The sequence below is a fragment of the Stomoxys calcitrans genome, chromosome 4 (assembly GCF_963082655.1).
Source record: "Stomoxys calcitrans chromosome 4, idStoCalc2.1, whole genome shotgun sequence".
Taxonomy (NCBI): Eukaryota; Metazoa; Arthropoda; class Insecta; order Diptera; family Muscidae; genus Stomoxys; species Stomoxys calcitrans.
The window spans coordinates 50,660,296-50,687,632 of NC_081555.1; the positions used below are offsets into that span (position 1 = coordinate 50,660,296).

Here is a 27,337-nt window from a genome sequence, read left to right on the forward strand (position 1 = left end):
CACCACCTCTGATTCAGAGGCATTGTTGTCTTCCTCCAACATGCTAGTATCATTAACCAGTGTTTTCGTCTGACCTCTTCTTTTCCGAGGTCTATTCAAGCGTACCAATTTAGGCCTCTTCGAATTAATAGCCGGAAAATCTACATCAGTGTATACAAACGAATCATTGATTGGGTCTGCTGCCTGTTGATTTTGAAGAGTGGTCCTCTTGGGCATTCTCAGTTCAGCCTTAACTCTCGCCCTCTCACGTAAATCCATTCGAACGTGACATTCGAATGAAGTAGCCTCATGAGTACCGTTGCAATTCACACATCTCACTGCGCCATTGCAGGTACCAGCATGAGAAGTGCCACAACGCGAACAAATCTCCTCAAATCTGCGACATGCCTTGGTAGTATGACCATATCTCCAGCATCGTCTACATTGTGGGGTGTACTCGATGAACGGTTTAACGGGAAATATTACCCTATCGAGCGATATGTGAGATGGTAGTAAATCGCCGGTAAAGCATATGACTACCATATCGATGTCCAAACGTGTATCAGCCTTCTCTGGATCGGGTTTTGTCATCCGTTTTACCTCAGTAATACGTGGTTCGCTTGGCAGATAGCCGTATTCAGCACGATGACTTGTTGCTGCGTTCTTAAAAATGTGGGCTTCGGTAATATCAGTCTCAGCTGGAATTTCAACGACAGCCTTCGTCTCACACAGCTCAACCGGAATAAAGACATTACATTTACGGCGAAGATCGTCATCTGCAACAATACTATTTATGGTATCCATATCAGTGCTTATTAGACGTATTTTCCTTTTCGTGATATAATGAATGTCCAAGTCCTTGTATTTGGAGTAGAGGCTCGCACAAAGCTGCATCAATCGAAATTTGGGGCCTGCCCCATGCGGTTGAATGATGGCGATATACTCCGCTTGAAAATGATCGTATCTCCTAATACGCGGTAGTGGGATCTTCTTCCCATCATCCGTATCGAAGTACTTACTTTCGGGATAAACCATTCTAAGGGGTTTTTAATCAATTTTTTCAATTACAAAATTCACAGAAAAAAAAAGCTTCCTTTCGCGCCGGATTCTTCTTCTTTTTCTTCGCTTGAGGTATGTAACTCAACCTTAAGTGAATAGAAACGATTATTCGATTTTTTAATCCACTTAAAGTCAACTTCGACGATTTTTACACAAGTAGTCGATTAATCGATTAGTCGAGAGTTGAATTTTTGATCCCTACGAAGTCCGAACATACTTCGTCGTTTTCATTTGGTTTTGGTAAAACCAACATCGTCGTTCCTCGCTTTTTTGCTACAGAATTATTTTTATTTAAATAAATTAGAAATAAAAATAATTTATTTAAATTTAGTAGATTAATAGTAGCACTAACAATTAAATATTCATAAAATATTTAACGAAGAACGTACAAATAGAGAATACTTTTTTCGTTTTACAACACCAGAAAAAGACGAAAAAGATCTACACTACGGAGAAATTGATTTTTCATCGTTACACATAGGCAAAAAACAGATACGAAAGCGAGGCGGCGGATTTGGTTCATATAAAAATAGTGTCCAATAAGTAAACCTATCTGAAAACTTTTCTCCCAAAACATATAAAGTTAGGTAAGTTGCAAATGAGTTATTTTTTCTGCTTTTTGATGACCATAAGTGATTTGTTGTAATGTATGTATGTATAGTGTGGTTTCTTTCCTGAAGGGTTGCCAACATTATGGTACCAAATGTTACAATGGCTTCATGGTGTGGTATAGCTTTTTTTCTATACCATATCTCTAACTTTGTGTGATGGTTTTGGGGTGGTGGGGGGAATGTAATTCGATGCCTTATGAATCCATAATATAAAAAGTCAGAAAGTCAGTCAAATTTGTCGTAGAATCGAAATTTTTGTTTTTATTTTGATTGCAAAATGCATTTTCCAAAATTAATTTTCAAGCAACAACAACGTAATCCAGAGACAATAAACTAAACTTCAATCTTAATGTGTATCGCATAAAATCGCTTGCTCACAAAAAAACCAATCAAGAAAAGGTAAAGAAATCGGGTCGGTTGTTTGTCTCATATGTGAGGCTGAAGCTAATTATTTCGCAAGAAAAACGTTTTTGAAGATTTTTTTTCGGCTCGCCCAAACCTTGAAATTTATATATTTTGTGTACGTCTGGTGTGCTGACAGATTTTATGTGAACATTCTAGGAAAATGGCGTACAACTGCGACTAGTGGGGCATACTCTCGATTCGATGAAATTACGTATACAGACGTGGTTTGACCCCAGAAACACGAATCTGAAGTCTGTTTTTGAGGAAAAGACCTCTCGAGCCAAAAACACGTCTCGTGGGGAAGTACTTAATCAAAATCTTTATCACATAGATAATGATACAAAAAATTAAATTATAAAAAATGAAAAAATGTAAAATGAAGCGGGTGTCAAAAGTTACAGTATGGTGTCATGATAACCAAAGTTTTGAAAAAGCAATCTTGTAAAACTGGAAGTCATTTCGCAAAAATTTTTGAGAAGAAATAATGAACAATATTAAACAATCAGAAGGTGCAACTATTTATTAAAATCGGTCCTAATTAAGTAACATGTACTAAATTTCATATAGGTATGGGGGAAAAGGAGTTTATTAATTGTACCGTATTGTCAATTATAGCGGATATCCTTTTTACTACAGCCTGCCTCAGAGCGACACAATTAAGTAGTTCAACACAGATTTGGAACCGCTGCGCCATGGTGGCCTTGAAACAAATCCACTAAGTTTAATACCCTGTGCCACAGTAGTAGCTAAGATATAGATAAGGAGCCATGATTATCATTGCTGGCAATAAGCTGAAAGAGACCAAATTTTTTTCGCATGTAGGGTAAATAAAATTGGGCTTAAGACATTACTTACAGGATATACAGCTGACACAATGTCTTACCAAATTAAAGCGACCACATTTTTTGTATTATATAATCTGTATTTCAGAATCTATTTACTTTTGCTCAATATGACCACCTTTTGCCTTGACTGTTGCTTGGAGTCGGTCAAAAAAATGAGGTCAAGCTGCACGAATGTAATCTGCCGGTATTTTGGCCCGTACAATGGGTTTCTTCAACGCATATATACTGGCATATGTTTTAGTTCTTACGTTATTCTTCAAATTGAAAAGTTGGACAGTCACTGTGTGAAGGAAAAGAAATGCGAAAATAATTTTCATACTCTCCACCATAGGATGGGCGTATACTAATCTAGCCATTCCGTTTGTAATATCTCGAAATATTGATCGACGACCCTATAAAGTATATGTATTATATATTCTTGTTCGTCTTTACATTCTGAGATCTAGCCATGTCCCTCCGTCCGTCCGTGGAAATCACGATAGCGGCCAAAGGTGTGAAGCTAGCTCCTTAATATTTTGTGCAATACTTCTTATTTGGATTGAGCCATATCATATTGGATATAGCCTCCATACAAACCGATCTATCAATATGATTTCTTTAGCCTCTAGAGGGTGCAATTCGTACCAAATTTGGATAACATTTTGCATAATTACTTTTGCTATGACCGCCAACCCCAACAAAGAAATAGTGAGAGGAAGAGAGGTAGAGCAGAGAGTGTTCATGGCTGATCATATGCTCTTCGCCACTGTTTTGAACCGATCATCAAGTGTCCCAAAATACTTGACGTCACATTTGACAGCTCTTTCACATTCACCCCACATGTCGCAGCAATTTGCGATAGAGTCAAAAGTAGAAAAAAAAGGTTCTAAAGTCACTTGCTGGCAGCACTTGGGGTGCAGACAAAGAAACCTTGTTGCTCACGTACAAAGCAATTGGCCGGTCTGTGCGGTAAGTTATGAAGCGCCAGTGTGGTCTCGTCAACTCTGTGACACGCAGTGGAATAATATTCAAATCTGTCAGATCTTATGTGGACCACCTCCATCAGGAGACAAAGATCCAGTGTGAAGACAACTACATGATGTCGAAGCAATACCTTTTGCGCTGTTATCACAGAGACCATCCAAATCATCATCTTGTGGATAGATATACACCGCCCAGAAGCCTTAAGGTAGATCTACATGATCTAGAGCATGAGGTTCAGCGCTACAAGAGAGAACCTCTAGATCAAGCGACAAATCAAGCAGGTCTAGACAACATTCATTCATGAATGTAGTCCTTGGAGAACAACCGCCTCCCATTGCACCTAAAGAAATTGACTTCCCCCGGCAAGCCAGAGTAGTTCTGACAGAGCAAGGATTGATGCCGTCGTGCAAGATGTATGTCCCGATTGTAACCAGGGACCGCACGATTCACGTCACCAATTTTACTGCCCAGCCAGACCCACTCGACTCAGACCCAGATCCCTGTTGGTGAGGCTTAGTGCGAATGATCCTAAAAATCGCTGATATGGATAAATTCTGCCTTAATTTGGTTCGGAGATTCGCTGGACTGGCTACACGTCTAGATTCGGAAACTGCACCGCCAAAGGCTGCGGTCATCTGGAGGGCATCCCATGCCCAAAAGACCTAAGACGAACAATAGTAATACGAATATAAGAACCTTTGCTAATGTCGCTAGGGAAAGCTTGGTGATGGTAGTTGTCGACAGGGTAGAGAACAGGGCTATATACCCAGGAACAAAAGGAGTGAGGTAGTCAATGGACTTTCATCTGTATACTCTGATGTCCTTGCGGAAATGCCTGGCCCTCCTCCAGTTTGTGACAATGCAGGCTGGTATCGGGCCGATACAAACTAATTGCTGTCAGGGATCAACGCTCAATTGAAATGGTTGGCTAAAACTTTCCCACCCCAGTGTTTTTGCAAAGAGTAGTTTAATTTTTTTTTTCTTTCGTCACTAAGCACCAGAGTGTTGCAACGAGTATGATTGTGCAGGCTTGACTATCTGTTTTGAAAAACGAGTAAAATCAATCATGTGCACTAGTGAAACCAGTCCATTCAACTCGCTCAAAACGCAACGCAGAAGAGGTTGTCACTGGTATTCATTGGAGGTCATTGGAGAAATTGTTTCTGAATGGAAAATCATTTGGACGATATAAAATTTCGACTCCTTTAATTCGCCAGGCACTGATGATGAACAGATTTTTGCTCGAATTTCGGCCGATCGTATTTTATACTTGGGAATATACACGAATAGAAATATCGTAGTATTTGAATATTACAAATAAAAGTGTCCTTAAAAAACAAAAAATAAATTCTGTCCGATTTTTTTTTTATCAAAAATCCCCAAAATACCTTTTTCAAGAAAGGGTGTTTCAAAGTCGACCTTTAGTAGATTTGCTGTGGAGGCTACAAATATGTAGGTGCGAAAAATTTTTTTGCATGGGGTTAGGGGACGTAGGAAGTAAAAGAACATGTGTAATAAAACTGTGCACTACTATCAAAGCTTCTCGCATTTGGTGTTGGTAATAGCTTCGTTCCATTTATTTTGAGCTTTCTCAGAGATCGCACTATTCAAGTCGTTATAGATGGGTTCTCACGCAATGAGCATAAATTGACTGCAGGTGTAACTCAGGACTCTGTTCTTTCTCCTTCTTTTTTCCTTATTTTCATCAACAATCTGTTGGGTCAAACATCGATTCCGATCTACCCTTTCGCGGATGACAGTAATCTCTGTCATTCGTACTCATTCGACCATAGGCCGAGTCTTCCAGAGATTGAGGACAAGAGACGGGTTATGGACGATACACTCTGCCAGGATTTGCTGGCCATTTCTGAGTGGGATCAAATGAATCGAGTAGATTTTAATGCACGGAAGACTCAGTGCTGCTTGTTGTCACACAAACGATTCGCTGACCCATCATCTTTGTCTATCAACGGTGTAGATGTTGAGCGATCAGAAGCTCTTGATGTTCTGGGCATGAAAAGACAAAGTGATTTCCGTTGTGTTAAATCTTGTATTTGAAGTGTCGAAAGAAGAATTCAAGTCTTTAGGCTTCCTTAAACGGTGTAAGAATTACTTCACTCCGTCTGATCTTCCTAACATCTAAACCACTTTCATAATACCGAAAATGGAGTACAACTCACATGTATGGGTTGAAGCTTTAGGATCATCCCAGGAGCTACTGGACTGTGTACAGAGGAGAGCGATGGCGTTGATTGGGGACAGTTGCGTATCCAACTTACTTGCCTCCCTTTACCATCGTCGCAATGTGGGTTGTTTGGCGCTGTCCTATCGGTACTTTCATGATGTGTGTTCGTCTGATATTCGTCTTATTATTCCTGATGTAAGGATGTATGTCAGGGATACTAGACATTCCAGGAACTCACACCCGTTTGTAATTGATTGGCCAGCGGACCTCACAATGCATTATAGAGAGAATTTTTATTTCGCTCGAACCGTTCGTATGTGGAATCGACTTCCGGCTAATGTTTCCCACCCACTTTGGCATCCAGAGATTTAAGACAAATGTCAAATGGCAACTGCTGACAGATTGAAAGTTGCCAGTCACGACTTTTGCTGAATTTGTGAGGACGTCGAGGAAGAAGAGACTATAGACATCATCCACTGTGTGTGTGTCCCGCACTGCCAGTCAGAAGAAGTTACACTTTAGGTTCTCATTTCTTCGAGAACTTGTCTGATTTAGCAGATGTGAACACTCGCAAGGCTTTTTAAAGCGATCTGGATGGTTCAACGGTAGGAACTAGAAGGTATCTTCCTTCTCTTGTTCCTGTGGTATCAAAATGGATGAAAACGTCTAAGTGAATCTGATGGCAGACTGCCACTAAACCTAACATAGCTTATACTTTTTTTTTGGAGTTTTACATGAAAAGAGGGACAGAATAGCAACCTTTACTAAAAGCTCAATTAACAAATTCATCTCATCGCAGAACACGATGTTCGGAAATCCACTATGTTCGTGCAAGCGCAGAAAATCCTTTGCTTTTTCGAGTCTAACTTCTTTTGCTTTGGTGTCAGATAGTATGCCCTTGGCAATCTCACGACATCCGGTTGTACGTATCGGATTGACCCGATGGAGTCTTTCATCAGCAAGGGCTAGCGCCTCAGTGTACAACATACTGCTACGGCAACAACAACATAGTGTCTGTGGAGCTTGGAAGTCTTTACTTTGAGCTCGTTTATAAATTTATTTTGCATCCTTTTACAAGAAATTTTCGTATGTCGTAACATTTCCACGATTTTATTTTATCCGTGAAATAGGGTATATCGGAGGCCACCGTAGCGCAGAGGTAAGCATGTCCGCCAGGGTTCGAATCCTAGCGAGAACATCAGAAAATATTCTCAGCCGTGACTATACCCTCCTAATGCTGGCGACGATATTGAGCTTAAACTTGAATCGGAAAGCACACATTAATGGGTGAGAAGTTTGTCCCTGTTCCTGTTCATGGGCAAATTTCCATTTGCAGTTGGGTATATTGGAAGTGTGCAGTTGGTATAATTAAGGTTTTAGTGTTAATGTTGGGACAATTTGCCAATATTGGAATTAAACCACTTAAACTTTTAAACTAATACTTAATACCGATCACCTGGGTTCAAATCTCGGCGTTAACATCAGAAAAATATCAGCGGTGTTTATCACATGGGTTTTTCCTTTTTCATACATGTTTCATTCAGACAGGTAAAAATAGATTAAAAACGCTAGGTTTCGATTAAATTGTCATATAATTAAAGTTTTGATTAAGTTTTTATGCTTAATTTTATAGAGTGGCCTATGTGCTGACATCCTGTGTGCGTGATTTTTTTTTTATAAATTTATTATCATATGTATTTATAATAATAGTTAAAATGTTAATAAATAATGATTTATTTTTATTTGATTTATTTACATTTCATCCACAGGATAAATATAAAGTTTCGAAATATAAAATTCGAATATCACTACTTCATTTAAAATATCGATAACTTGTTATAAACCAAAACAAAAAGGATATGTATGCAAACGGTTATACTGCTGCAGCTCCGGGAGTTGGTGGTGCGCCAATTCAAAGTTACGGAAATGCCAATGCCGGCGGACCTCCACGCGCAGATCGTCCCCACTATCAGCGCAATGCGAATGGCATAGCTAATGGTGCTGTTAGCGCTGTTGCAGGCGGTTACGGCGGTGCCCCCAACAACATGGCAGGAGGTTACGGCGGTGCTCCGCAGAATGCAGGAGGTTACGGAGGTGGTTATCGCGGCAGTTTTAACCCTATGATGCCTAACGGAGGTTTCTACGGTAATACTGGTGGAGGCTTTCAACCACGTGCCAAAAATCCTAATTTTACACCACGGTATCAAAAACCACAAAATAGTGGAGGCTACCAAGGCAACAATATGTATAAGCCGTCAATCAACTTGGCCAATCTATCCAAGGAAGAGCGTGCCGAATTGCAGCGTGAAAAGGCTAAAAATCCTGGACGAACCCTTGTCACACCCGAGTGGCACAATTTACAACCATTCAAGAAGAACTTCTATAACCCCCATCAAAATACTTTGAATATGAACGAGCAGCAAGTGGCAGATATGCGGGCAGATTTACAGATTACAGTATCGGGCAATAGCATTCCCCATCCAATTGGTTCTTTTGAAGAGTGCACACTCCCTGAATACACCATAGAAGAGATGAAACGCCAAGGTTTTACCAAACCTACAGCTATTCAAGCTCAAGGTTGGCCTATTGCCCTGTCAGGACGTGACTTAGTGGGTATAGCTCAAACAGGATCGGGAAAGACATTGGCTTACATGTTGCCGGCCATGGTCCATATCGCCAACCAACCACCATTACAACGTGGTGATGGTCCAATTGCTTTGGTTCTTGCTCCAACTCGCGAGTTGGCCCAACAAATACAATCCGTTGTTCGCGATTATGGTCATTTGTGCAAACCCGAAATACGGCACACATGCATTTTTGGTGGTTCTTCCAAGGTGCCACAGGCTCGCGATTTAGACCGAGGTGTTGAGGTTATAATTGCCACACCCGGCCGTTTGATCGATTTTCTTGAGAATCGTACTACTAACTTGAAACGCTGCACCTATTTGGTGCTGGATGAAGCTGATCGTATGCTGGACATGGGCTTCGAACCTCAAATCCGCAAAATCATTGAACAAATACGTCCAGATCGTCAGGTTGTTATGTGGTCAGCCACTTGGCCCAAAGAGGTTCAAGCGTTGGCCGGTGATTTCCTTAACGACTACATTCAAATAAATATTGGCTCGATGAACTTGTCAGCTAATCACAACATTCGTCAAATTGTTGAAGTTTGCCAGGAGAATGAGAAGCCACAACGCGTTGTCAAGCTATTGAATGAGATACTACCAACCACCAACAATGCTGCGAATAACAGCAACAAAATTATTATATTTGTAGAGACAAAAATTAAGGTAAGTCGTCTATATATTTATACAAAAAAACAATTTCTTGTGTGCTTGTTTCAAAAGCCCATCGTTTGATTGCTCGTATTGTAGTGAAACAAAACAATGCGTCTGCTATTAGTATTTTTTTTTTATTTCCACGAACACTGCCTGCAGAAAGAAAATACATAGAATTATTGAGTTGAATTCGTTTAATGAACTGAACAATGAAAAGTTTGTTACAACGCAACGTAATAAATGTAAGGCATAGTCGAAAAAATAGAACATACTAAGAAAATAAGCGGGACCAAGCCATGGCAGAATTCTTGAATACTATCTGCCAAATAACACCTAATATTTGTGACACCGCTACCTTTGTTAAAAGGATTTGGAAGGAAGGTTTTGATGTGACTATATGTTTGATAAATCTAATGGATGAGGTTCAGGATTGGACGGTCTCCATGGAGCACACCTTTTCGCGAAATCGCTACATTAGGTTTAGAACAGTAGGGCCAACGCCGAATACTACAAGCTTAGGAAATGTGATGAAAACCAATGGACAAAATTTGCAAGACTACTCAGAGGAGGACTTGGGGAAGATACGTTAGATTGTCCAAGCATATAAGACATTGACGACAATGTGACTGCAGTAGAGGGGTCTTTCGAAGATAGTTGTTCTCTTCGGGAAAGGAAATAAGCCAAAACGACCGGCGAGTTCGCAACATTACAAACGGCTCAAGCAATACAATAAGATGATCAGATGATAAAAAAAACCCATGTCCAAATTGAAACGCTAGTAGATGTCATGGGAATGAGAGCAGAGACAACGGAGAGTATGTTGAGAACTTTTGCAGAAAACGGATTTTCTACAGAATACGACGGGACTCACGGAGACACCGGAATCTTGGAACAATAAGTTTGATAGAAGGCTCATCTGACCTCTATATTCTCGCCGTGCCTAGGATTTGCATACACTCTGAAAGCCTGGCAGGATGCAATGGTATTATTTTCTACCAAAGCCTGTCAAGGCAATTTCTACGGCACCAAAAGCTTACAGATCTATAAGTGAAGTCTGCCTGTCCACGTTGCCTGTTTCCTCAACAAAACGATTTCGAAATCTGACAACTTCAAATACTTAGGAGTGATCTTGAACAGGAAACTGAATTGGAAATGTCACGTTCGGGAGCGTAACCAGAAGGCTCACAGAGGTTGGTCACTATCTAGGCTGGCCGTAGGCTCGAAATGGAGCCAAGGATAGTCCACTGGCTCTACAGGAGCATGATAAGACCAATACTTGCAGTCCCATGGCAGCCGTTTGTACGTACCGGATTGACCCGATCCAGTTCTCCATCGGCAAGGTCTGCTGCCTTAGCGTACAACACACTGCTACGAAACAACAACAACCACTACTTACTTACGCCTCAGTAGTTTGGTGAACTGCTATGTAGAAAAAGTGCAACAACATACAACAGGTTCAAAGAGGACCACGCCCACTAGAGCACTGGAGACTATTCTAGATATCCGACCCATTGACATACAGATTAAGTGTGAGACATCCACTGTGGCTATGACATTTAAGGTGATGGGAGAATGGGTTGAGGATGGGAGCAGACCATATCATCGCGGTATAATCGAGAAAACCTTGAAGGATTGGAAGAGGTTTTCGATCGGATAACTGAGACGACAATTGAGGTCGTCTTAGGACGACACTGCGGCAATGAGACTTAGGCGGGCCATACCATCATACCATCGCGGTATAATCAAGGAAACCTGGATGGAAGGGAAGAGGTTTCCGATCGGATACCTGAAACGACACTTGAGGTCGAGTGCAAGGCACCGCTGCCAGCGGCACAGTCTTGGACTGACGTAACCCTAGCAGATCAAAGCTAGAGGACAGAGTGGGCCTGGGGGTCTAAATTAAGAACCCAAGGACTGCGATCGATTTCCGACTGTCTGGCCATAATACGGTCCTGCAGGCGGAGATCCAGACGATTACGCAATGCTTTGTTGTTGTGATACTTGCGTGTGAAGTGGGTAGCGAGATGGTGGTATGGTGTTAACGCGAGGACGTCGGTTGTAAACATCCTACGGAATGGAAAGTGGCCATAAAAGCTGAACAACCAGGACAAGAAAGAGATTAACTCCTTTGAAGATCCTCGCCTGGCGATCGCCGCGCGAACATGATGGCCATTGGCTATTTAAAGCGCTAATAATTCTAATAATTCTTCTCATATCGAGCATCATAGGCACTCAGTAATAAAGCATGAGACGGCATCGCCCGATATTTCAAAGAGCCGTTCCGCTCGATACCGCTGATATTCCGTGACTGCCGTTGCAGCTAGTCCGTATGGAGCATTCACTATCCGCACTTTGGATGCTCGCGGTAGCTCGCAGCTAAGCTTCTCGTGACAGCAAAGAACACCAAAAAGATCGGAACTCAAAACTCCAGCTTGTGTGGTGCACACTGCCATAAAGACCGACCGCCAAATCTCCCGGTATAGGGTATTAAGGCCATAAAAAACCCATTTATCATCCGATTTCGGTGAAATCAGGGAGAAGAACAATTTGAAAGTCGAAGGAGTAATACCAAAAAATACCAGAATTTGGCTAAATTAATCCCGGGTTAGCTAAACATGGTCGTTGCAAAACAAGTTAGAGTTAACTGAGCCTTAAGAACAACCCAAACAATCATTTATACCAACCAATTATACCCTTTTTTTTTCAAAATACTTGAAAACATGTGCCCCTTATTAGCTGTCCAAGCAAATATTAGGCGGAATATGTTTTTCTTTCCTTTTTATGTTTAAATTCAGAATTTTTTTTTCAAATTTTTCTTATATATGCATTTTCGTAATCATAACATATGCGAGTACCAATGAAAATCTAAGTGTATGTGTCATTAAATTTTTTCAAAATTAAAAACCTTATGTAACTTATCGATAAAACATTTTCTAAATACTTATAGGTTGAAGAAATCTTGCAAATCATTCGCAGTGAAGGATATACTGCAACATCCATACACGGTGATAAATCTCAAGCGGAACGTGATTTAACCTTAAAAGATTTCCGTAATGGTAAGTCCAATATTTTGATTGCTACTGATGTTGCTTCACGTGGTTTGGATGTTGAGGACTTGCAATATGTAATCAACTACGATTATCCGAACTCATCGGAAAATTATGTTCATCGCATTGGCCGCACCGGACGCTGTCAACAGCTAGGCACTGCTTATACATTCTTCACACCAGACAATGCCAAACAGGCAAGAGAACTAATTTCAGTCTTGGAAGAGGCAGGACAACAGCCAAATGCCGCTTTAATAGATATGGCCCGATCCATGGGAGGCAGCGGCAATGGGCGTGGCAACAATAACAATCGACGTTGGATGCAAAACAATGGTGGAGGCCACCAGCAACAGCAACGCAACAATCCCTTGAATTATCAAGCTAATGGCGGTGGTAATTCTGGTGGCTATACCCCAAAGCCACATTACCAGCAATATGGTAACAATGGTGGTGGTAACAGCTATAATGGTAATCAAGGTGGAACTCCTGGAGCATCTCGAAGCGGAAACGGGGGCATGGGTAATTGGAACAATCGAAATAACGGCCAATTCAATAGTAATGGTCAAGATCAGGGCCAAGGAGGAAACAGAACCTATCGGCCACGAGCACCTTTCAATAGTGCTAACGGTGGTGGCCCACGACCAGTCATGGGCGGTTTTATGCATCCCCATATGGCGCCACATATGCAACAGGGTGCCGCTGCTAGTTATATGTCACCGCAGCAACAGTATCGCCCTCGTGGCCAGTATATGCCACCAAATGGCAATGCACCACGTTTCCAACAACAACAACAGCAGCAGCAGTTCCAAAAACGTGAATACCAGCAACAACCAGCAAACGGTCAATTCAATAAGCCTCAGTCACAACCACAAATGGAGAATAACCAGTGTCAAAATGAGAACGCAGTGGCAGCACAACAACAACAACAGCAACAGCAGCAACAACAGCAAATGGCAAATATTGCGGCTGCTGTGGCCGCGGCTAGCGGTCAAGTAGGTGGGCCAGCAGAATATCCCAGCAATGTGTCCACACCACCAGCTGGCGCCCTTTACGCAGCTCCAGCCCAATCGCCTCCAACATCGGCAGGTGCTGCCTATATGTACGATGCCAGCGGTATGCTGGCAGCCGCCGCTGCAGCCGGCAATCCCTATGCCACAGGACAATTCGGACCACCACCCACAGCCTACTATGCCCATCCCCATCAGTTCACCACTGCTGCTCCCGCTGCTCCAAATGGAATGGCCACCAATGGCAATGGAGCTGGCACACCTGGCGCCGAAATGATGGGTCAACAGCAACAGTAGATTGCATTGCCGCCGAGGCTAAAGACCATTTCTTGATGGAAATACTTTATATTTTCTACGCCCCAACTTCCTTTTTTGCTTATTCTACATAAAAGAAACAAGTAAATATTACTACACGATTATTAATAATTCAAATGAAGGTAACAATTAATATATACTACATATAACGTAATGAAGAATATCAATTAATCACCACTAAGGGATAAAACGAAAAACAAAAACCAAAACAAAAACAAAAACGATTTCTTTTTCTCCAAACTCACAAAATATATTAAAATCGAGTTGTACAAAACCGACGACGACTATGTCAAACGAGAGGAGTTTTTTTCGCCAAAGTAAGCAGAAAAGCAGGATCGACTAACAGCATTTTGTAGCAGCAACATCTACTATTAGATGCTGGTCATCTATGACAACTCCTTATTTCAAAATAAGTAAGAAAACGAAGGAACAAATCAACATTTCCGTCATCCCCATCATATGCCCACACAAACATAAGCCCCCAACATACATACAAATAATGTGTTCTCGAACTTTTTCTGCCACCCTTGGATATAAATGCATTTACTATGTGTGGCTGAATGTGATGAATGAACGAAGAAGAAATAAAGAATGGAGGAGGAGGCAGGAGAGAAAAGAGCACATTAATCTTGTATATGTAGAATTAATGAAAATAATTATAACCATAGTAATACATTTTTATATTTTGTCCTAGAAATGAGTCTACTACACTCTTCTACGTTTAACAACAACAATAATATTTTTTATAGAGTTGAAAATTTTTTTTTTTTTTTGAAATCGAATTATGTATTTATAATTTCACTTAAATTTTACTACCCCTTTTATATGTTTTTTTTTTCTTATATATAGTTTTTTCTCTTTAACATTTAGTTTGTAAATTTACAATGAGTAACAACAAAGAATGTTCAAAAAGAAAGAAAAAATAATGCAAAAAGAAATATTTCAAATTAACACAAGTCAAATCAGTTCGTAGAACCAGCAAAAAAACACCACTTCAAATTATGCATAACAATATTAATTTGATTTAAACAAATTAATGAGCAACAAACAAATTTCCACACAATTTTTCATTTGTATTTTAAGTATGACGAGAAGAAGTTTACAAGAGTTTTTTTTTTTTTGTAAAATTTCAAGCAAAAACATTTTCCTTTGACAATTTCTTGTTGAAAAAAAGTAAAGTAAATTGATACTTGCCAAAGCCGCCGCCGTCGCCAACGTCGCCGCCGCCGTCACCGTCTCGCCTTTTTGTCATTTAGATACATAGAGATTGTTGTATTCTCGCAGAGAATAGACAACAACAAAAACAACCAAATTTAAATGTTTGAATTTAAATTTAAATGAAATGCAAGCCGCCGCCAGCAAGGACGTCGATTCTTAAAATTAGTAGAAATTAGATCCATTATCAACAACATTACTTCTTCTTCTTATTCTTCTTCTTATACGACCAAAAGAAGAGCAAGCAAAATAAGCAAAACATTAAGAAATTGAAATTCAATACAACCAAATATTTATATATGTATTTAAAATGCGCCACATTCATCCATACAAATATAAGAAGGGATTTTTTTTTTTGAATTGTTTACTACAATTTGAACGATAAGTAACACTAAATACATTTTCTGTCATACGAAAAAGGAGAGAAAGAATGATGAAGAGACAAAAGTTGTTAAATTAAAAACGCATCTATTTACAAGCGATTGCTATTGAAAACCAATTTTATACTAGAGATTTCGTAGTTGCAGTTTTCCAAAAGTTTGTACGTAACATTAATAAATTTAACAACTTTTGTGCATTTTTATTGATTTTTTCTTGAATCTTTCGAGCAGAACATTTAGTAAGATCTCCTTCTATGCTACACACATTATTCGAAATGTATATGTATATTAAAAATTAGTTATTTTGCAAGCCAAGTCAAACGAATCGAAACAAAATATAAGAATCCTTTTTATGTGTGTTGTGTTTTTTATCGGAACATATAAAGAAAAAAACAGAAACTAATGAATGGATATTGGGAAAATCAAGAGCGCGAAACAAAAAACTTTATTCCTCCCCAGATTAATTCTTAGAACAAACAAAAAGAAAGAAACACGAATAAACGAACAAATATACAATTCGAATTTAAAGTGTTTGAAACAAAATCTAGATTTTAGTCGTTCAAAACTCATTTAGAACAAAACCACATAACCATAATAAATATGATAATGAAAATAGAGAATACAAACACACAACCAAATGACAAAGATATACATTTGTTTTTATTTAATTTAATTTGTTTTTGTTGAATATATATATTTTTTTTCTTATACCAAAACAAGCTAAAAAAAACATTCTCAAATAAACAAGTATTTTTGTTATCCATCGACTTTAGAGGAATGGACAGAAAACAAAAACGAAAAAAGCATTAAATAAGTCCGTGTGGTTTTTGTTAGAATCTTTGTAAAGCAACTAAGAACCACAACAAGCAAATAAACAAAGGATCTCATATTTTTAATTACTATTACGATATTATTATTTTTGTTTTTAATATTTACGTAAACTCTCTACACTCTATATAACAAATGCTGTGAGTGTTGTTTTTCTTCGTAGCTTTTTATTACTCTCTTCAGTGAAGAGAACAAAAGTTAAGGAATAAACAATATTTTTGCATTTATTATACAAAAGCTGGATTAATAAAGAAAAAGAAAAACACAAAGCAAATAGCAAACCAAGAAATAAACTTAAAAATTGATACTATTTTTAAATGAAATACATGTGATGTGATATAGATTTAAAAACGAAAATACATTTTTATGGATGACATGAGGCACATTCTCTTTTAATATTATTATGATTATTTTGTTTCTGTTTTTACTAACTTTAAAAATGTACCTAATATTTTTTTCTCACCCCAAAATGAAACACTGTGCTGCAGGCAAAAAAAAAAAGTAAAGAAAAGAAAAGAGACCGAACGGGTTGTTACATTAGCCGTGTTTGTTATTTTTTTTAATTGCAGTATTGTGCTCATATAAATTTGTATTTCCTTACCTACCCTTTGCCACTCGAAAGATAACTATCTATCTGATGATACAAAAAGAACAAGAAAGAAGCTATGTATATCTTGAACTTGAAGAAAAGTTTTTTTCACACATGCGAAATGACTGATTTGGGTTCATATTTTTTACCATAAATTTAAAAACAAAAAAAAAAAACAAAACAAAAAACAAATATCGTATCGTATGTTACCATAGTGGATGAAACAAGTAAACAACCAACCAACAACAACAAACCAAAATGTGATATTTCTAACAAAAACAAACAAAAAATTGTATTACATTTTATTAACAACAACAACAACAACCATGAGAGAATAAGTAAAACTAGATTTGTTTAAGAAGCAAACAAAAAACAAAAAACCTCAACGTCGTGGTAGTATCTCAAACGTTTATTTATCGAAAATCAAAAATGGATACATTACTAAAAAACATGGTGCTAAATTTTCTTTGAAATGCATTAGCCACACAAAACCCACACACCCACAATTTTTGAAAAGAAAATTCTCTTTTCCAAAAATTGTAACATATGAAATAAATCAAGTAACTTAAAAAGACTAAATTACTATTACTACCAGATATAATCATTATAATTATTATACTTTTTTTTTTGTGTAACAAAAAAAATGAAAACTTGCAAAACCAAAACAACATACGATATTATATTGTAAACGAAGGCAAAAAATTAACAAAATTAAATAAATTGTTGTTCTCATTGATTGATGTAAATTGAATTAAAAAGATAATTTACCTACCTATCAATATTTATTTCTTTTATTTATTATTTTCTTGAACATCATTTTTTTTTTACATTCGATTGGTTTCCTTCCTTATTTTTAGAAGAAATCAAGAGTTGAAATTCACCCCACACCAACCACCACACCATCATTGTTTGCAATTTTTTCACCACATTTTGTTAATTTTTCTACATTTTCTTAATGAAGACCAAGCCAAGAAAAAAAATGAAATTTCAAAATTACAAACCAAACTACTAAAACCATTTTCAGAGTACAGAATCAATTAATTCAACTAATAAACAAATACTTTCTTTTATTACTCATTGTATATGCAATAACTTATGTTACACACAATTGTCATTAAACTTAGAAAGCAAAACACAAATAAATTGAATTTTTTTTTTTGTTAACTTTTATTTTTTTTTTTTGAAATATACATACATATATAATATACATAATTTTGTTTTTTAAGTTTTTTCTTTCATACCTTTCTTTGTAAAGAACATTGGTACTAAGCCAAATAAATGAAATTTCCATGGCAATTTTATTCCACTCGTGACAGTTTTGTAGGAACCATGATTTCTGATGAAAAACAACAAAAAAGAAAAATAAGGTCCGCATTATTTTCAATGTAGTCCCATATATTGGCCATACAATGTGGTTTCAATGGAAAAGGAGAACTATGAGATTTTTGTATGCAAACATTTGACTAGAAAAGTTGTCAGCAGCAGGGTGTTTGTACTTTTCTAAGACCAAGTCAGAAAATGTCCAAAGTGAAGACCAATAAAGGCAAACGGCCTTACAAATGCAAATTTTTCCCATGAACATTCCACCAAGGAACAGGGGCAAACTTCTCACATATCAATGAGTGCAGTCCGATTCAAGTAAGCTCAATGATAAGTGGCGTGTCACAGTGCGACACCTCTTTGGAGAGAAGTTTTACATGGCATAGTAATTCACAAACGTTGCTAGCATTAGGAGGGGAAAACCACCGCTGAAAATTTTTTTCTGATGGTCTCGCCAGGTTTCGAACCCAGGCGTTCAGCGTCATAGGCGGACATGCTAATCTTTGCGCCACGGTGGCCTCCAAGAAAAAAAAAACAAACTATTAAATGTTCAAAATTCTCAGTAGTTCCAGAGGTTTTGCCCACAAAATTACCAAGATTGTATGTTTAAATAGTTTTCACCAGGTTATTGTAGCAATAAAATATTGTAGCTATCAAGTACAGACAAGGGTAGTTCTGGCTCAATTCCAATTGGGCTGAAATTGTTTCCAACTTCATAGGCGTGTGTGTCGATTATAACCAGGGACCACACATCACAAATATCAAATGCATGGTGGTGCACATTGAATTGAGTGCATACTATTTCGATGGGTAGGATAATTGGCGTAGCAAAGGTTCATAGAAATGGAAATATTGTGATTAAAGCTCAATCTCCACAAGGATGGTTTTTGTACCCCTTTTTGACACTCTTGGATAATTGTGGGATTTTAAAATGAAATTTCCATGGCAATTTTATTCCACACTTGACAGTTTTGTAGGAACCAAGGTGTATTTATAAGGTGGCCGCATCGGCGAATTGCTACACCAAAGCAACTTTTTATGGGAACTTGATTTGTATACAGAGCGAAAAAATTCGATTCGACTTGACATTTAAAATTTCGGCAAAACTGGCTTCGAACAATCAGAGCAAGAAGAAAGAAGTTTATTTATACTTGAGTGTCAAGCAAAAAAAAAAAAAAAATTATAAAATGTTCAAAATTCCCATTAGTTCCAGAGGCCTTACCCACAAAACCACCAAGATGGCAGGTTTAAATAGTTTTCACTAGGTTGTTGTAGCGATAAAAAAGCTACCAAGGGCAGACCAAGGTAGGTTTGGCTTAGTTGGGCTGCAACTGTTTCCAACGTCCTAGGTGTGTGTCACATCAGATGTGTCAAATGCATGACTCTCTGGTGCACATGAGGATTCCTTCTGAGTATAGTTCATTTTGATGGGCAGAATAATTAGCGTACCACTAACAAAGAGCTCAATAGGAATATTGTGATTAACAGCCCCATTCTGAATAACAATTCCCTTGGAGTTTATTCGCTAATCCCTTTTCCCTTATTCTAAACAAACTTCGAAAAAGAGAAATATCTCCCAGGGAAAAAAGTAGCTATTCTGAATCGATATAAAAGGGAGAATGAGACTCTAAAACTTGGGAGAAATTCTCCCAAGCAAATGAAAGGGAGCTAGGATAAAAAATTATGAATTTTATGTTTTTATAAAAAAATAGTACCACTTCTTATTATTTACGAAAAATTTTAAACGTATGGAAATTATTTTTCACTTTTCATCAAAATCAAGTAAAAATGTTCTCCCGGTTTAAATATGTCATGTACCTACCATAGACGATATGCCTAAGTTTTTCAATTTTATTGGCACTCCGTTCCGAGTCGGATACTTAAAGGAGGTCCCTTATCATTGAGCTTAAAGTAGAATCGGGCGGCACTCAATGGTGTTCAAGAAGTCTTCTGCCTGTTCCTTAATGCAATGTTCGTGGGCAATTATTCAAAGATTCTTGACGCCACGTTTGGCAGCATTTACTCCACAGGAGTAAGAATAAATCCATAAGTCGCTTTTCGGCAGCACTATGTCCAGCGGCCGTCCCAAACACCAAGAAAAGCGGCCATCGCTGGGAAAAGTCTATTAGATCTTCAAATTCTAGCTCCATAAAAGTAGGGCTTTACATAAAACGGCGTATCAGGCAGACCACCACAGCATTTATGACGACGAAGGAGAAGCAAACGTCTATATTACGATTCAGCCACCTTAACTACTTTAGGCAAGGGAAAACGCCAACATGCATGCAACATGTGCCCCACATGCAACCAGTTGCAACACGACACAATTAATCTGTCTACCGGACCACTCTGGAAGCATCTATTTTAGCAAACGATTGTTGGATGAAGACGGAAAGTAACAACACCGAAATATGGTGACAAACTGTAGGCCATAATTGTGGACTATTGAAATAAAGAAATTAAAACAAACATTACAAAAGCAACAGTAAACATGTTTGTAAACCTTTTTAGCAACCTTTATAACTTCTTTTGGCTTATTTTTCCATTTTATGTTCTCTTTCTGAAAAATAGTAGTCAAATGTTAAGGTAAAACAAAATAAAACAGCTGAAGCAAAACAGCTGTTATCGAAAATTCGAAATTCCCTTTCCCCATTCAATCAGAATAGGAGAATTTTATTCGAGGGAGAAATTAATTCCCAGGAAGTTTTCAGAATTGGGCTGTGTAAGTCCATCTAGTGATGTCCGCCTGTCTGTCGAAAGCATGCTAACTTTCGAAGAAGTAAAGCTAGCCGCTTGAAATTTTGCACAAATACTTCTTATTAGTGTAGGTCGGTTGGGATTGTAAATGGGCCATATCGGTCCACGTTTTGATAAAGCTGCCATATAAACCGATCTGGGATTTTGACTTCTTGAACCGCTAGAGGGCACAACTCTTATCCGATTTGGGTAAAATTTTGCATGAGGTGTTTTATTTTGACTTCCAACAACTATGCAGAGTATGATTGAATTCGGTCCATAACCTGATATAGCTGTCATACGAACCTATCTTGTCTATGTCTTGACTTCTGGAGCGTCTAGAGTGCACAATTCCTATCCGATTTGGCTGAAATTTTGCAAGACGTGTTAGGTTGTGACTTCCAGCAACTGTGCCAAGTATGCTTTATATTGATCCATAACCTGATATAGCTGCCATATAAACCGATTTTGATTATTGACGTTTTGAGCCACAAGATGGCGCATTACTTATCCGATTTGGCTGAAATTTAGCATGAGGTGTTTTGGTTTGACTTCTAACAACTGTGCCAAATATGGTTCAATTCGATCCATAACCTGATATAGCTGCTTTTTTAACCGATCTGGGATCTTCTCCATATGACTTCTTGAATCTCCATATGACGTAATTACTATCCAATTTGGCTAAAATTTTGTGCAACATGACCTTCAATGGTTCGAATCGATCTATAGTTTGATACAGCTCCCATATAAGCCGCAATTCTTACTGGAATTGGCTGAAATTTTACGCAATGACTTCTACTATGGTCTCCAACATTTAAGTCACTTATGGCCCGAATCGGACCATAACTTGATATAGCTCCAATATTATAGCAATTGTTTTCTTTTATCTTTTGTTTGCCTAAAAAGAGACATCGGGAAAAAAAACTCGACTATGGTGAATGCTTTATAAGATTTAAAAGCCCAGTAACTTGCGAATGTTCACATCCGCTAAATCAGACAGGTTCTCAAGGAAATGAGAACCTAAAGTGGAACTCCTTCTAACTGCTAGTGCAGGACACACACTCAGAAGGTGTTCTATAGTCTCTACTTCTTCGATGTCCTCACAGCTTCTGCAAAAGTCGTTGCTGGCAACCTTCAGTCTGTCAGCATGTTTTCCGATTAGACGTTGACATGTCATGACGGACACAATGATTGAGACGTCTGTTCTAGGCAATGACAGAAAAGCAATAGACCTCTTCAAGTCTATATGAGGCCACATAGTTTTGGAATGCTCACAGCCCCCTAGCTTACATGTCGCTAGAGGCATACCCACAGATTCCAGTGTCCCTGGAGTGTGTAAGGTAGTTCCTTTAGAATTCCCTGGAATATCTCTGTGGACCGGCACCCAGAGCAGGTGAATTTTGAACTGTTCAGCCATCTCGTTGGGAGAACTGCGAAAGTCTAGGGTCCAGTAATTTAATGGCTGTCTGAGAAGATATTTATGTCAATCGTCGTAATGACATATCTTAGCCATTCCACCACTTCCTTAATTGCAAGGATCTCCGCTTGATACACACTGCAGTGGTCGGGTAAACTTATCGATAACGAGTTCTAGATCTTCATCCTACCTGGTCGTTTAGTATGGAACCATCCGTATAGAAGTCTATGTAACTTACGTTAGCAGGGATATCGTAGTTCCAATCGGTTCTATCAGGAATTGTAGTACAGTAATTTTTATCAAAAAGCGGCTCAGGCAGGGTGTAGTCCACACTGCTTGGAACATCGGATATTGTTTCAAGTATAACACAGTATCCGTGGCCGCCACATGACCAATGAGAAAGCTCCCTTAACCTCACGACAGTGGTCGCTGCAACTTGGGTAGCCACAATGACCAGAGGCATAAGATGTAGCATTAAATTCAGTGCATCAGATGGTGTCGTCCTCAGTGCGGCTGTGATGCACAAATAAGCCATCCTTTCGATCCGGTTAAGTATTGAACAGTAGGTGGATTTTTGAAGCGCCTTCCACCATAACATCATATAGGATAATAGGTCTGACAACTGCAGAATATACCCAATGCATGACACGCGGTCTAAATCCCCAACTTTTGCCAATGGCTCTCTGGCAGATGTATAGGGCAAGAGTGGCCTTTCTTGCCCTTTCCAAAATGTTGGATTTGAAGTTCAGTTTCCTGTCCAGCAAAACACCCAGCTATTTTGCGCTTCCTATAAATGGAACATTCTCTCCACCCAAGGAGACAGGTTGCACTGTAGGCTACTTGTATCTCCTGCTGAAAATAACTAGTTCTGTTTTGCACGGATTTATACCCAGACCACTTTCGGTAGCCCACTTTGCAGTTGCACGTAGAGCTTCCTGAAGTATATCTCTTAGAATGCTGGGAAACTTTCCCCTAACCGCAATTGCCACGTCATCAGCATATGCGAACACTTTTACGCCTTTTTCTTCCAGAGACAATAAGATATTGTTAATGGCTATATTCCAAAGTAGAGGAGACAGTACACCTCCTTGAGGGGTTCCTCTGTTGACCCATCTTTTTAGATCCCCTATGTAGCCGACTAAGTCGTGAAAGGCTGTTTCAGTGGATTTGCCTTTACTATATGCATGCTGCTGCCGCGACAGGCGATCTCCAGGGATCTTTGCCCTAAGATATGTTTCTATCAACCTCTCAAGAGTCGTCAGCATAAAGGATGAAGACTAATAGGACGAAAATCTGTCGCCTTCCTGTGGTAGGGTTTTTTGCTGCTTTCGGAATGAAAATGACCTTCGTGTCCCTCCATCCCACGGGTGCCCATCCATCCCACATTCTGATACAAGCTATCAGAATGTCTATCAGACACAGCTTGTAATTCAACCGGTGATATAACATCAGGGCCTGGCGACATAAGGGAGTCCAAACTTCTTATCGCCCATCTTATCTCAGACACAATTCCCCTAATGGCCTCCGACGAATGCATATCAGTGACAACCTCTTCTGGCGCCACGTTTACCGTTGTAAAATTTCCCGGGAAATGTGTATCAACGAGTAGTTCTAGTGTTTCCTCACTAGACATTGTCCATACTTTCTCTGACTTCTGGATATTGCAAATTTTGCCCATGAACATTCCACTAAGGAACAGGGGCAAACTTCTCACATATCAATGAGTTCAGTCCGATTCAAGTTTAAGCTCAATGATAAGGGGCCTCCTTTTTATAGCCGAGCCCGAAAGGCGTGCCGCAGTGCGACACCTCTTTGGAGAGAAGTTTTACATGGCAAAGCACCTCACTAATGTTGCCAGCATTAGGAGTGGAAAACCACCGTTGAATTTTTTTTTCTGATGGTCTCGCCAGAATTCAAACCCAGGCGTTCATCGTCATAGGCGGACATGGTAACCTCTGCGCTACGGTGTGTGTTTTAGTGGACGAAATAAATAGGACTTGTCTTTTGCTGTATAATTTTCGATTATGTTGTTTAGATCAGAGTTCACGTGTATCCTTAGTTTACTGGCGTGTCTCTGTACAGTGGAGGAGATCTCTTCGACTATTGTTTTCACAATACCATGGCAGCCGGTTGTACATACCGGATTGACCCGATGAAGTCCTTCATCGCCAAGGGCTGCCGTCACAGCGTACATCACACTGCCACAACAACAACTATTGTTTTCACCTTTAAGTCTCTGTGAAGATCGGCATTTCCAATATACCACGGTACATTGACAATCGTGCGCAGGATTTTATTTTGCGTTTTTTGTATTTTTTCTACATCGGCCGATCCTCCGATTTAGGTTCTTAGGCCAATAAAAGCCATATTTATTATCCGATTTTGCTGAAATTTGGGACAGTGAGTTGTGTTAGTCCCTTCGATATCCTACGTTAATTTGGCCCAGATCGGTTCAGATTTGGATATAGCTGCCATATAGACCAATCCTCCGATTTAGGGTCTTAGGCCCATAAAAACCCCATTTATTATCCGATTTTACTGAAATTTGGAACAGTGAGTTGCGTTAGGCCCTTTGACATACTTCGTCAATTTGGCCCAGCTCGGTCCAGATTGGGATATAGCTGCCATATAGACCGATCATAAAAAGCGCATTTATTGTACGATTTTGCCGAAATTTGAGACAGTGAGTTGCGTTAGGCTCTTCGTCGTCCTTCTTCAATTTCGCCCAGCTCGGTCCAGATTTGGATATAGCTGCCATATAGACCGATGTCTCTGTTTTAGGTTTTGGGGCCATAAAAAGCGCATTTATTGTCCGATTTTGCCGAAATTTGAGACAGTGAGTTGCGTTAGGCTCTTCGTCGTCCTTCCTTAATTTGGTATAGACCGATCTCTCGATTTAAGGTTTTGAGCCTATAAAAGGCGTATTTATTGTCCGATTTCGCCGAGATTTGGGACAGTGCGTTGTGTTATGCTTTTCGACATCCTTGTCGTATATGGTTCAGATCGGTTTATTTTTAGTTATAGCTTCTAAAAAGACCAATATTTTGTTATACACAATTGAACAATGACTTGTACCGATTAGTATTTGATCCAAATCGGAACATATCTCGATATAACTGCTATGGGACATAAGGCACGCAATTTACACCACCACCCGAGGTGGTGGGTATCCAAAATTCGGCCCAGCCGAACTTAACGCCTTTTTACTTGTTTCAAATGGCATAGTTTCTCATGACAGTCGCCAGCATTTGGAGGCGAAAATTTTTTCTTAAGCTTTCGCCAGAATTCGAATCCGACGTTAGGCGAATATACTACTCTTTTAGTTTATTAATATAAAGCTCACAAGAAAACTAACTCGATAAAATGTTAGGTCTTCAACCTGTGTTCTTTGTTTGATTTAAGTTTTCTTTTGTTTGTCCATTTTATTATAATAGCTAAGTAAAACCAAAAAATTGCATTTGAAATTTCCAAAATCAACCTTGAAAAGTGTATGCATACATTATTTGTTAAATGTTTGTATTAGAGGAAAAGTATTATTTTATGATCGAACAAAGATTAAAGAGACAGTCTTTCCAAAACCAAATTTGTGTGATATAGGAAAACAACTTTTAGACTAAAGATATAAAGAAAACAACTAAATCCCTATAAAAAAATGTTATTTAAGAAAATGAAACAAAAACGAAACGAAACAACCAATTATAAGTAAAAACAATTATTTATAGCAACGCTGATGCCTAAATAAATAATGAATTTTTACTTATACATCAATAAAGAACACATGCTCCTAACTAACAAAGGGGGTGGAAACAAATTTCCCTACAAGGGTTAAAAAAAGTAACATTTTTTATATGTAACACAAGAAAGAAATTTAGCCTGAAGTAAAAAAAACTCACACAAATCATCATTAGAAATGAACAAAACATTTTTATTTGCTTTTTTTTTTTTGATAAATACTCTAAGGTCATTTATACAAGAATAATCATTGGCATCCTGGAGGAGCTTTTTTTATTTGCGAAATTCTGAATTATTGTCTGAAGTTAAAGGTGTTATGCAGAATCAAAGGAACGTGCTTTGATCCATTCTGATATCCTTTATGAAACATACACTGCTACTTTGTTATTTTATAAAAAAAAAAAATGTTATAAACGAAAGTTTATGGAATAGCGTCAAAATCTTATGCGACTAAATTCTTGTTAATATGGGCAATTTTGCAACATAGGTCGTATACGACAAGATCCACAGGTTGCTTGGTCTTAACAGATCACACATTTCCTATTTTTGTTTGTGTGAAAAAAAATGATGTACAACTGCTTTGAAAAATGTTGTAAAACTTACAAAAAAACACTACCTTCCTTATCTTTCATGAGGGGATTTAAAGATGCCCACTTATATTTTGTAAAAACAATGCAAGGTATGTTTGCAATAAGCTTGCACAAGATTGAAGCTTGACTTGCCTTCCTACCACAAACACAAAAAGATCAAACAACCTGTCCGAGGACTTCAGCAAAGTCCGGAGTTCATCCATTAGTAGACCTGGGCTCAATAACTGAACTCACACCATCATCTCTAGAATATTAATAATATTATTTTTTTTTATCTTAAGAAAATAACAATGTTCGAAACCTTGTACAAGCTTACATTATTATTTGTAATGTTTTGTTGACTTTAACTCGATGCTTTCAATAGGACAAAACAACAACATCGATTAATTCGTTAATCAAACATCATATTTATTTTTCTATTTCGAGAAAATGTTGAAAACCAAAAGAACGAAACACAGCATGAAACATTTATCAATACAATAATGTTTGTATAAATTAAATGTTTCAAAAACATGCAAGGATAATATCAAATCGTAACTTTTTTGAAAGTTATAGAAAAGGAGTTATTTTGAATCAATAAAATGTGAAGAAAAAGAAACCACAAAACTTGTGTTGTTTTATTTGTTCATCAAATAACTAATAATTAGGTAAGTATCCGGCACAGAATAGCTTTGAGCACCACACAGGCTGGAACATTGAGGTCCGATCTGTAAAGCTTAGCTGCGAGCTACCGGGCGCGTCCACAGGTTGCGGAGAATGGAATGCGTCTAATAAGCAGGGTTAATGCGAACTTGGTTAATGTGGTAATTGCATCATAGATGCGTTTTCGCAATTAA

General features: G+C 38.4%; 1 protein-coding gene across 1 annotated transcript; it reads left to right on the plus strand.

Annotated features, from left to right (window-relative positions):
- The first annotated feature begins 1,260 nt into the window (after positions 1 to 1,260).
- Positions 1,261 to 27,107, plus strand: LOC106080857 (uncharacterized). Its single transcript, XM_013242456.2, has 3 exons — positions 1,261 to 1,625; positions 7,817 to 9,337; positions 12,273 to 27,107. Exons 2-3 carry the CDS (start codon positions 7,907 to 7,909, stop codon positions 13,674 to 13,676), a joined length of 2,835 nt encoding a protein of 944 aa, XP_013097910.1. The 5' UTR covers positions 1,261 to 1,625; positions 7,817 to 7,906; the 3' UTR covers positions 13,677 to 27,107.
- Positions 27,108 to 27,337: the final 230 nt, after the last annotated feature.

Excerpts from the sequence above, each read along its gene's own strand:
- LOC106080857 (XM_013242456.2), top strand. The coding sequence starts at position 7,907 with ATGTATGCAAACGGTTATACTGCTGCAGCTCCGGGAGTTGGTGGTGCG. Across the intron at positions 9,338-12,272 it reads TTGTAGAGACAAAAATTAAG|GTTGAAGAAATCTTGCAAAT; the intron begins GTAAGTCGTCTA and ends AAATACTTATAG.